This window comes from Cydia pomonella, chromosome 15 (assembly GCF_033807575.1).
Source record: "Cydia pomonella isolate Wapato2018A chromosome 15, ilCydPomo1, whole genome shotgun sequence".
Lineage (NCBI taxonomy): Eukaryota > Metazoa > Arthropoda > Insecta > Lepidoptera > Tortricidae > Cydia > Cydia pomonella.
Genome location: NC_084717.1, coordinates 487,099 through 500,318, shown reverse-complemented (window position 1 = coordinate 500,318; position 13,220 = coordinate 487,099). Strand labels below are relative to the sequence as shown.

At 37.1% G+C, this 13,220-nt stretch overlaps 2 protein-coding genes across 2 annotated transcripts in view; one reads left to right on the top strand and one right to left on the bottom strand.

The window, feature by feature from the left end:
* The window catches only part of LOC133525501 (uncharacterized), a 173,550-nt gene that overhangs the window by 37,017 nt on the left and 123,313 nt on the right, over window positions 1-13,220 (bottom strand). The gene's annotated exons all lie outside the window — the stretch shown is intronic.
* Window positions 4,745-12,583, top strand: LOC133525508 (uncharacterized). Its single transcript, XM_061861772.1, has 4 exons — window positions 4,745-5,067; window positions 5,872-6,036; window positions 10,368-10,517; window positions 12,176-12,583. Exons 1-4 carry the CDS (start codon window positions 5,005-5,007, stop codon window positions 12,272-12,274), a joined length of 477 nt encoding a protein of 158 aa, XP_061717756.1. The 5' UTR covers window positions 4,745-5,004; the 3' UTR covers window positions 12,275-12,583.

Here is a 13,220-nt window from a genome sequence, read left to right as displayed (position 1 = left end):
ATCAGGGCCGGATTTAGGGGAGGGCAAACGGGGCTACAGGCCCCGGGGCCTCCACAAAAGAGGGCCCCCCACAATAGAGACTTCGGAAAATATACCATTTTATTTCGAAAATAATTTGGGACCAGGGGGCCTTCACTCCTTTATTGCCCGAGGCCTTCAGACCTCTAAATCCGGCATTGAGTATTATAATGATCACGCGCCATATTACGGAATTTCATCGGAACTACATTTTTCATACTAAACGGGACTGCCACCCTGTACATGAGAATAACAGCGCCCTCTTGACAATGATCATACATACCTGGTCGCGCTTTATAAGCGTTGTAAATTATATATGTGCAATTCCCAGTTCAAAGATTAACTGGTTTTCATACGGGTCATGCTGAATAGTTTTTTTACCATTAATCTAGTTTTTTACCATTAGGTTTACCATTAGGTTTGTTTAGTTTTTAATTAAAGATTAGTAGTTAAGCTTGTAAAAATGCATTTTTTTTATGAATTAAACGGTTTTTTTTAGTCGGCATCACATATATCGGAGCGCCCGAAATGTGCACTCTAACGCCTTGAAAATACAGGCGTGTTCAGATATTTGGGAGCACCTCGGGCGCTCCGCGATATGTGATGGTGACTACCAGTGGTAATAAAATAAAACCGGACAAGTGCGAGTCGGACTCGCCCAACGAGGGTTCCGTACTTTTTAGTATTTGTTGTTATAGCGGCAACAGAAATATATCATCTGTGAAAATTTCAACTGTCTAGTCTGTCACGGTTCTTGAAATACAGTCTGGTGACAGACGAACGGACGGACGGACGGACGGGCAGCGGAGTAATAGTAATAGAGTCCCGTTTTACCCTTTGGGTACGTAACCCTAAAAACTGAGAATAATAATTCCCAGTAGTGATACGACAAACTCACTTCCGTTTTTTTATTTTATATTATTGGTTCACATTCAACTTTACACTGCGATTAATTTCAATACAAACGTTTTCATTACTGAAACACACATGAAAAAAAACTTATATTTACCATTTACCATATATAACCATAGACATTATATGTACATTTAAATATTACAGTAGGTAGGTTAGGTATCACACTAACTTTATTATGACATTACTCAGAAACGCATTACAAGATTATTCCTGTCTGAATTATCTACGAATCGCTTATCTTTATGTGTCATTTGGACTTATGTATTAATAAGAAAGGGAACATCATTTAACAAATTTAGTTTAGTTTATTTATCTCTCAATACAAATGTTCATTGTTAACGTAAAAAGATATATACTTATAAGCAATTACTTATCGTATAGTGAAATTTTTAATATTCCATAGTCGACTAGGAAGCCTTATAGTTACGCCATGTCCGTGTGTCCGTCCGAGGCTTCGCTTTGTATATATGTATATTTATTTTACTTATTAATACTTTATTGCGGACAAATGGCGGACTTAATGCCAAAACTGTTATGCGTGATAGATGTGTGGTGATAGACAAACCAACTTTTTTGTCCGTTACTTATTATTATCAAAAAACGTTCTTGCCATCCGGTAAGTATAAAATAACGCAATAATACTTGTTTAGGGTGACCAGATCTGATTTCCGTTTTTACGGGACAGTTGTTCATAGTGTGTGTGTGTTGCGGGATAGATGTCAGTAGTTCATGTTGTATAGTTGTTTGTGTGAATGCAGTTGTATTGAAAATACGTGATCAGTACCCCTAGTGTAAATTTGATCGACATCATAACGTGACGAACGCGTTTGCGTTAAGTCTCATTTTGTATAGGATTTTGAGTTTCCAAAACCTCCCGCTTGGCGCGCTCTTTCTAAATCCAATACAAAATGAGACTAAACGCAAACGGGTACTGATCGGTTAAAATACACGACGGGGTTGTTGTTTATTAAAAATCTACATTCATTTTTTTATTACTAAATTTTGGCATAATCAATTGAATAACCTATACAATTGGAACATTTCTTAATGATAAACTTTAAAAAAAGATTTAATATTATAAAATACAACAAGTTATACATTATCTGGAAAGGAAAATGAAATTGAAATAATCAAACTTTGACTTTCTTTAATCCATATCATAATTCAACAATTTGTAAATTACCTATTTGGATAATAAAATATAGATTAATCTACTAAATACAAGCTGTTTATTTAGTCACCTGCAATAGTTTACGGGCTAAATATATAGGTCATACTGAGCAACGTTTACTATGCGACCAACCCCGAAATCGTGAAAAAAAAAAATTGGCCTTTATACATTTTGTCTGTCTGATTTGACATTGTCTATGGGAGAGATTTTTTTCTTTTCACGAAATTTTGAATGAATGATCGGTGCAATAGTAAAAGTTGCTCATTATGTCCTTTATATTCAGCCCGTAAATTATTGCAGGTGACTGAATAAACACCCGTATACAATCAAATTCTGACTTTCCCAATGAAATACCTTTAAACCAGTAGTAAATATTGATAAACACCACAATTTGTAAATTATTTGGCAAAAGTGGAATGATCAACGAAATAATCACTGTGTGCGAGAAAATAAATATTGTTCGAATAAGTATTTTTTAAATTATAGGACAATGTATTCTCCGCTATTGGTTTTGCCAAATTACGGGACAGTGAAAAAATTCTAGCTAATATACGGGACAACCCGTAATATACGGGACAGCTGGTCACCCTATACTTGATAGCTTCTACTAAGAATTTGAAACTGAGAGCTTATTGTTTCAGTGTAACCATGAACAAAAAATGACGTGTAAGCGTTATCAGAGACTATCAAGTAGACCTTGTAATTCTTGTAACACACAGCAAGCGAAAAAGCTTCTTGTATTTTTCATCATACTTGCTCCATAAAGATCTTATTTTATGCTGGTCTACGGAAGGATAAAGACCTATATTGTTCCCCGGGAGTTATGGATTGTGAAAAATAAAGCTAGACCTCCCTTTTTTTTTTAGCGGACCCTGGCGCTAGGCCGGGAAAAGGCTAGGTTGAAGAAGAAGAAGATGTCACTTATTAATGCAAACTGAGTAGTAAAAATGAATTTTACGTTTGTAGTTTAATATTTTTGCTGTTTAAAATATTTTTACATAATTTTCAATCGTGGCTGAATGCTGAATGGGTGGGTCTGTGCCTTCGTTGCCTAACCTCACTAACGGTTGAAGAAATTAGAAAAGAAAACTTATCGTACAAAAGGCGGACTTAATGACAAAAGGCATATATCACCGTATATAAGGATTGGAATTGTGCAACGAGGGGGGTAAGTGAATTTTTGGATACAAGGGTGGTGATTCCCGACAGCCGCAGGCAGGGAATTAAAGGCCCGAGTTTACAATATTCTTACCCCCTGAGTCACACACAATGTTTTTCATCACACTTGCGAAGAAAAAACTAAATTTTAAGCGAAATTTATTCATAAATACGGTGACATATTAAACATTCGCCCGCCATTTTGTAATTTCTTGACAGGATAGGCATCGAAGGTACAAACCTATACAGCCACGATTGAAAATTATATGAAAATATTTTTATTGTCTGTTAAATGAATGAAATTAAATAATTATAAACATAAACAAAAATATTAAATTATAAACATCAGTATTATAAAAGTAAATCTCATGTATGCCACTTGGTTTGTAAGATAAGTGACATAATAAAAAAAAAGATTTAATTTCACAATCCGTAACTCCCGCGGGAAAAATATAGGCTTTGTCCTTCAGTACACCTGCATGAAATAAGATCTTTTTCAAGCAGGTGTGATGAAAAAAAACATTAAATAGTTGGCGCCACAATACACCGAAATAGAATGTCATAGACCTAGTATTTATATAGAGGGGCTATACGCGTGCGCCCGTGAGGGACAAAACATACGCAATGCGACAAAATTAAAAACACGTTTCAACATTCCTTTCAACTTACCACAAACAACCTACGTAATTTGGTCGGGTTATTTGTTGTCCCTCCCCCCCATTTCATCTCTATATTATTATACCTCTATGGTTCATGTAATCCATGAATGCCTAGCGCCACCGGAGAGATTAGGAACTATTATTTAAAGCTGGTCACTTTTGCATATGGCAGGTGGAGGTAAGGAATGGAATATCCATGTACCAAAAAGTGTCATCAAAAAACCATAAATAGGTGGCACTACAATCACAGGTATTGTAGTGCCACCTATTTAAGGGTTTTTCACTTTTCACTAGACAGTGCACTTCACTCCGTCAATAACGCCTAGGTACTTTGCTATTCTCGCGCTACTTACTTTGGAGAGATTTGGAACTATTATTTATAGCTGATAGAATGGACACTTTTGCAACAGTTCTACCATAAGGAATTTCACTGCTTTTAATTCCACACTCCATAACTTTTGCAATAGTTCTGCCATAAGAAATTTTCCTCCTTTTAATTCCAAACTCCATATTGCTATCTTTTCCGGCCACCAAAAAATCTATCGCGGACACCGAAGTTTGCAAATTTTGCAAAATTATTAGTTGATGTTAAATTATATTTAATCATATAAATATAATTCATTTTAATTGACCGAGTGATCTAATCAAGTTATCAATGACAACTGTTCACATGTCTACATGGACTGAATATATCATGGGACACAATGTTTGTAATTTAAGATCTTATGTTACCATATGTTCATTGTGAATAAACGATTTCATTTCATTTCATTTCATTTCATTTGGACATTTTTCTCTTTCACACCAATATAGGCGTGATAAGAGTGACAGAGACAGATTTGCTCGAATATTACAAACTTAGATTTTCGCGGTTATAGCCCTTGCAACGTGAATGAAACCCGCATTAGACAAGCTAATATCGCCGTTCGCGTATCTACCCGTGGTACTCGCGCCTTAGCAACAAGTATTTTAATATGTCGCCATAGGGAATTAGGGACCTGAACCTCAGTCGGTGAGGACAAGTGGTTACTGAAACACGACTGCGATCTGTGTCTCGAAGAGTGTAAATATACTCAAACCAACATGACTTCGGACAGAAGTAAAAATGATGTTAAAACATTATTTCTTATTTCAAACTCTGTTGTGGTGAGTGCCTAGTTTTCAAGAAATTATTAAATAAATGTCATTCCTGGTTTTTGGTTCTATGACGACCGGTCTGGCCTAGTGGTATTGACCCTGCCTATGAAGCCGATGGTCCCGGGTTCAAATCCTGGTAAGCCACTAGGCCAGACCGGTCGTCAATATAAATTATATTCAAACTTTTATATCGACTTCGAATTAGTTTAGAAATGGAACTTAATATTTGTATAGCCAAAACAAGATAAGTTTGCAACGATTTTGATAGCCCTTCTATGAAATTATGACGTTTACTTCAAACTTGCACCTCTTGGGCTATCAAAATCGCTAACAACCTATCTTGGTCTGACTCTAATCTACTCTTGCAAGTTATATTTTGGCCTTCTCCATTTTTGTTCGAGCTTAAAATATATATTTAAATACCCAACATTCGTATCGTAGATAATGATCAACTTAGGACCATCTCATTAAAACTGGATTTCATACACATTATTCCTACCTCAATTCATATAATAGACTTAAAATGTTCAGTGAAAGTTACCCCAAGGAATACAACAATAAAATTTTATTGAAGTGTATTTTTCTATTGCTGATAACCACAAAAAAAAATGGTCAGATGTGAGTCGGATTTAAAATACGGCAAAATATTAATTAATACAAAAGAAAATACATTGCAGAACTCTTGGGGCGCGGGTCCCACGCACTAGACCGGATTGTCAATTGTATTTCTCTTTTTAACGGACTTCTAGATTTCAAAAGAGGAGGTTATCAATTCGGTTGTATGTTTTTTTTTTTTTTTTATGTTTGTTTCAGTTTGCATTTGGTTGGTCGGTTTTTGCTTCTGGAGTGGGATCTATAGTAATTATGGGAGTTAGTTTAGCTAACGTTGTGGAAGCAGTTATAGGAATTTTCATCGTACTGGTGGCCATGGGTGGATATGGTGGGGCTTGTGGGGAGCACAGGAAATCACTTGAAAACGTAAGTATAAAGCACTCAAAGAGGAAAGAGGACGGCGGATTCTCCATACAAACGTAGTCCCCATTTTCTTGTCTGGTTGTTATTTTGGAAAATATTTTTACTAACCATAGCTATGCTCCTAAAAATTAGGAGCGAAAGACAGATTTCATACAAAATTTTAAATGCGCGTCTAACTCCTATATAATAATAATTCAGCCTATATACGTCCCACTGCTGGGCACAGGCCTCCTCTCATGTGCGAGAGGGCTCGGGCTATAGTCCCCACGCTAGCCCAATGCGGATTGGGGACTTCACAAACACCTTTGAATTTCTTCTCAGATGTATGCAGGTTTCCTCACGATGTTTTCCTTCACCGAAAAGCTAGTGGTAAATATCAAATGATATTTCGTACATAAGTTCCGAAAAACTCATTGGTACGAGCCAGGATTTGAACCCGGATTGAAAGTCGGACGTCATATCCACTCGGCCACCACCGCTTTAATAACTCCTATAATAATTAAAAAAGCGGCCAAGTGCGAGTCGGACTCGCGCATGAAGGGTTCCGTACCATTTATGACGTATTAAAAAAAATCATCTTACTAGATCTCGTTCAACATTTTACCACTTAGGACACACATTTTACCACTTTGGAAGTGTCTCTCGCGCAAACTATTCAGTTTAGAAAAAAATTATATTAGAAACCTCAATATCATTTTTGAAGACCTATCCGTAGATACCCCACACGTATGGGTTTGATGAAAAAAAAAATATTTTTTATTTTATGACTTATTAAAAAAACTACTTACTAGATCTCGTTCAAACCAATTTTCGGTGGAAGTTTGCATGGTAATGTATATGATATATTTTTTTTAGATTTTTCATTCTGTTATTTTAGAAGTTACGGGGGGGGGGGGGGGCACACATTTTTTCACTTTGGAAGTGTCTCTCGCGCAAACTATTCAGTTTAGAAAAAAATTATATTAGAAACCTAAATATCATTTTTGAAGACCTATCCCTAGATACCCCACACAAATGGGTTTGATGAAAAAAATTTTTTTTTTAATTTTTTATGACGTATTAAAAAAAACTACTTACTAGATCTCGTTCGAACCAATTTTCGGTGGAAGTTTGCATGGCAATGTATATCATATATTTTTTTTTACATTTTTCATTCTGTTATTTTAGAAGTTACGGGGGGGGGACACTTTTTACCACTTTGGAAGTGTCTCTCGCGCAAACTATTCAGTTTAGAAAAAAATTATATTAGAAACCTCAATATCATTTTTAAAGACCTATCCATAGACACCCCACACGTATGGGTTTGATGAAAAAAGATTTTTTGAGTTTCAGTTCTAAGTATGGGGAACCCCCAAAATTTATTGTTTTTTTTTCTATTTTTGTGTAAACATCATAATGCGGTTCATAGGATACATCTACTTACCAAGTTTGAACAGTATAGCTTTTATAGTTTCGGAAAAAAGTGGCTGTGACAGAATCGGACAGACAGACGGACATGACGAATCTATAAGGGTTCCGTTTTTTGCCATTTGGCTACGGAACCCTAAAAATTCTAAAAAAATCTAAAGTCCCATTCGTTTGATTTTTTTCATAGTTGTGGTTGATATACAACAAATTGTGTCAAAATTTTTTCAATACTGTTAATATACAGAGAGGAAAATGAGGACTACGTTTGTATATACGTACGTGTTGTTTGTACGTTTGTTTGTGTTCCGCTACCTAAAGGTTGTCTGGAAGAGATCGCTTTTTAGGGTTCCGTAGCCAAATGGCATAAAACGGAACCCTTATAGTTTCGCCATGTCCGTCTGTCTGTCTGTCTGTCTGTCTGTCCGAGGCTTTGCTCCGTGGTCGTTAGTGCTAGAAAGCTGAAATTTGGCATGGATATATAAATCAATAAAGCCGACAAAGTCGTACAATAAAATCTAAAAATTTTTTTTTTTTTAGGGTACCTCCCCTACACGTAAAGTGGGGGTGAATTTTTTTTTTCGCTTCAACCCTAGAGTGTGGGGTATCGTTGGAAAGGTCTTTCAAAGCTAATAGGGGTTTTCAAGAAACATTTTTTGATAAAGTAAATATATTCGGAGATAATCGCTCCGAAAGAAAAAAAAATGTGTCCCCCCCTCTAACTTTTGAACCATAGGTCCAAAAAATATGAAAAAAATCGTGGAAGTAGAGCTTAAGAAAGACATTAAATGAAAACTATAGCGGACATGATCAGTTTAGCTGGTTTTGAGTTATCGCAAAAAGTTTTCCCTTCATAGTAAAAAGACTTACTTTAATTAGGCACTGATTATGAAAAGGTACCATTTACTACACTTTAAGCTCCAATTTAGCTTATTGTGACGGAAGAGTCACTACGGAACCCTACACTGAGCGTGGCCCGACATGCTCTTGGCCGGTTTTAGCGATAAGACCGCCTGTTGTTTACCTCTTCTTTATGTGTTGTTTTATTTGTACTGTTTCTGTATTGAGGTGTGCAACAAAGAGTATTTGTATTGTATTGTATATATGAAAAGGTAATTTCGCGCAGGTCCTCCATTTTCGTCTTAAAAGTAGATCTTCGAAGAACTGCAGCAGCAATTACTGTGGCGGCCTTTAACTGTCGATATCCTTGAATACAAGTGTCGTAAGGAAAATAATAACACATCCCGAAACTACCTTTTCATACAAACTTAGTAACTAATCGCGAAACGTCTGGTTGACGTAACTGGTGACCGAAGAGCTGGCGGCTTCCTCGCACAACGTATCAGTATTGCGATACAACGAGGAAATGCCGCCAGCATCCTTGTAACATGCCTCAAGGGCCTATTTTAGATATAAGCTAGTTATAGTAATCCTCTGTATATATCCATTGTGTATATTGTTATTGTAAATAAATATATGTTTGAATAGTAACTAATTAAGTACCAATTGTCTACTAAATCCTAATTTGTTCGCCATTTGTACCTTCATGTATTGTGCAATAAAGATTAAATAAATAAATAAATCCTAATATAATAATAAACCGCTCAAGAGCATATATGCTCATAGTAGGGTTCCGTAGTTACTCTTCCGTCACAATAAGCTAAACTGGAGCTAAGTATAGTAGATTGTTAACCAAGGGATGAACTGTGGATGTACGTCTTTTTACTATGAAGGGGAAATTTTTCACCCCCACTTTACGTGTAAGGGAGGTACCCTAAAAAATATATTTTTTTAGATTTTATTATACGACTTTGTCGGCTTTATTGATTTATATATCCATGCCAAATTTCAGCTTTCTAGCACTAACGACCACGGAGCAAAGCCTCGGACAGACAGACAGACGGACATGGCGAAACTATAAGGGTTCCTAGTTGACTACGGAACCCTAAAAACAGACCTTTAGACCGATTTTAAACTTGGTCCAATAGTTAGCATTGTTCAGCAGATAATTACTTATTCACCTCGCAGTACTATGGTTAAAACTTGAAAATCACTAAGTATAGGTAAGTAATAAAATGAAAATTAATAAATATTGGGACTTACACAAATAAATCTAACCCAACAATAAGCCACAATAAGGCTTGTGTTGTAAAACTAGACGACGATAAATAGCTATAGTAGAGGGATATAGATAAATTCTTAAATATAAAAAAGTCCATAAATGGCGAATCTATAAGGGTTCCTAGTTGACTACAAAACCCTAAAAAAATGCTAAAAGAGCATGACGTAAAAGTTTATACATGCCAAATGTACAGTCAGCATCAAAAGTAGCGGATCAAACAAGGTTTCAAAAGTATCTACCATTCTGTAACAGCTTACGAGTAACAAAAATTGATGGTTCTCTATGTAGAACAATTAGGACTGTAAAAGATATACTTTTGAACGTGAATTTTAGAGATTTATATATATTTGGAAAAGTTATCCGGAATATCAGATACTTTTGGCGCGTTGTTTCATCCGTTACTATTGATGCTGACTGTACATGTCTACATGTAAAAGACGGGAAAATGCGTGCCAACAACTCGAAATTTAGTGTGACATAATTAATGGATCACCTTTAAACAAATTTTAGACTTCAGTAACTATTTCTCAGATACTGCGGGTAATTAGAGTGAGGGCACTTAAAGTAGGGAAAGGGTCCACGAAAAATAGGGCCCGAGAATTAATGTAGTTTATTAAAAATAGTGCACGTACGCATTTATAATTCCCTTCTGCTCCTGGCTATCTCAAAAGTAAATTCGTCTTCGATATACTCCTCGTCTAGGATGTGATGTGAGCCGCCATTTGTACATTGTTGTATATATTTTGTGCAATAAAGTTTAAATAAATAAATAATTGTAATGTATATTTGAATGTTTTGCATTTTTCAGTACTCCGGGATGATGGGAGCGCTTGCAGTGTATGGGATTGTACAGTTAGTGAGGAACAAACCGGCGGCGCGTGCGGCAGAGCACTACAACGACGACTTGTCAGATGCTGAGGCAGGATTTATTGGGCTTATTTTCGCCGTTATCATGGCGGTAAGGAAATGCTGGTAACATTAAAGCCCTCAGCACACGGCGCGTAAGCGTAAGAGGCGCGTAAGCGTTACGTAATACGCGCGTAGAACAAGAGCACTACGTTCACGTACAACTTCAAACAAGTCCGCACACGAAGCGTCGTCATAGCGTGGCGTATGAGATTTCTGTCGTCAGTACAGGCTTAGCGTAATACACGCGTAAAAAATAAAACTTCTGACATAATCAAACAATAAAAAAAACTTCATCTGACGAGAAAGTAAGATCGTAGTTACATCCGCCGAAGCATTTCACTTATTAAACGATAACGCTTACGCGACACTTGGTGCCCAACTCTACGCGGTTCGTACTCGTAAAGTTTTTACGATAAGCTTACGCGACGCCTATACGCTTACGCTCCGTGTGCTGAGGGCCTAATTATTTTGTCAAAATCTTGCTGACTGTACTCTTCAAATATACAAATCGAGACAATGGGGTTGGCCGGTCGAAGTATTTTACAGATGGCTCCAGCATAGGTCAGCTAGAGTCAGGGAAAACCTATGCTGGCGCCATCTATGAAAACCTTTGACAATTGCCAACTCCATTCTAACAAACCCATACATATTTTGGATCCGTTATCTTATAACGGAGTTCCTATAATCCTACTAAAAAAATATTTTAAAAGAATGACGACTGTCAAATGTATCGTTTGATATTTACCAGTCGCTTTTTGGTGAAGGAAAACATCGTGAGGAAACCGGACTAATCCCAACAAGGCCTAGTTTACCCTCTGGGTTGGAAGGTCAGATGGCAGTCGCTTTCGTAAAACTAGTGTCTACGCCAATTCTGGGGATTAGTTGTCAAGCGGACCCCAGGCTCCCATGAGCCGTGGCAAAATGCCGGGATAACGCGAGGAAGATGATGAATGACGACTGTCAACATTAAGTAAAATTTTCAGCCTGCAGGCATATTAATTAACCGCTTGTACAATGGGCTGTGCTCTGAAGAATTGTTTGACATGATGCCGACGGCCGCTTTCTATCACCGTACCGCTCGCCGTCGGCAGGGTGTTCAGCCTCACACCCTAGAACCTAAATGGTCGCGTACTGTGCGGTTTAAGAGGAATTTCCTCCCGCGAACGCTTCGGCTGTGGAATGAGCTTCCTGCCGAGGTTTTCCCGAGGGGCTACAGTATGGGGTTCTTCAAAAAAGGAGTGTACAGGTTTTTAAAGGGTCGGCAACGCGCATGTAATGCCTCTGGTGTTGCAGGCGTCCATAGGCTACGGTGACTGCTTACCATCAGGCGGGCCGTATGCTTGTTTGCCACCGTCGTGGTATAAAAAAAATAAATAATAATGTGCAATTCTTCCTGAGTAGCAACGGTGACACTGACATTCATTCGAAACATAAGAGCGTCCGGGTCCGGTAGCGTGTCCGGTAGCGGGTTCGGTAGCGGGTCCGCGCACGCGGGTGCCATTGTAGGTAAAATCTGTCTCTCGCGACTGCGCCAGTTAGCGTCGCTCATACTATTTTTCGTATACCCGCTCAACTGCTCCGTGCAACCGCAGCAACTAGCGGATGATCTGAAAATGAACCGGGATGAGAGATGCGAACGTAAATCCACGTGATCATTTCCATAAGGGTCAAAAAAAGTTGTTTTACAGAAACTTATTTGCTTTTCAGCTGGTGTGCGCGTTTGTGGGATGCGCGCTGTCGGAGTTTTTCCCCAAGGAGGTGAAGGAAGCTAACATCCCTCAAAAGGATGAACCTACAGAAGTGTAAAATGTTGCAAATGCCGTAGTGTAATGCAAATTAAATGTAATTAATCCATTATCATTGACGTGAGTAGATGCCAAACCTGCATAGAAAAGCATTACGTAAAATTTGTGCCATTTGTAACCAAAAGCGTTATTATTACCGGGTGTTAAGAAGGCGCTTTTCTGCCATATTATAGACTCCATTAGAAATATGACGTAGAATATTAATCATAAAACAGAACCTATAGTTTAAGTAGATATTAATAAGATTTGTATTTGATTTGATTTGTTTTTCAAGTTTTAGCTTTTAGTTATAATAAAATTATTTTTAATATTTTGTGGTTTTCTTTAAAGGCGAAGAGTCGAGTCGAATTGTGGAAGACGAAGTGTGGATGTGTACTATCAATGTTGTTAGGAATGTGACGTATACAAGGTAGAACATAAATAGTGGGGTCATATTCAGTATCGTGTGCTGATTAAGAAAAAGTAGAAGAAATAAATTTAATTATTGTCACGAAAAATTTTTGGGCTTAGTATGAAGGATTGGCCGACTTGGACGACCAGGGGGCCGATTTTTGAATTTCGAGTGCTCGATTTCGTGTAATTCCCTTCAATTTATCTCCACTACTAGGCATTTAAATTCTATTACCACTAGACTCCCAATTTCTATTGCACGTATTTCTAGAATATCAATTCGCCGTTTTCCACAGATTTTCGCGCGATGAATTATGATCAGTTACAACCAAGTGTTTGGTAGCATTTAGTAAAATAAAAATTAATATAAAAGTCCGATTTATAGAATATTACTTAGCAAATCCTACATTTATAGAGATTCTTAGCTAAGGTAATTATAAGCTTTATTTCTAAATCTAATTACATGATGGTTCATTTTTACACGTATTTAATATATGATTTTAGTTTTGACTTTAAGAAATAATAATTTAAAAAAAACTTAGTTTGAACTCTGTAGG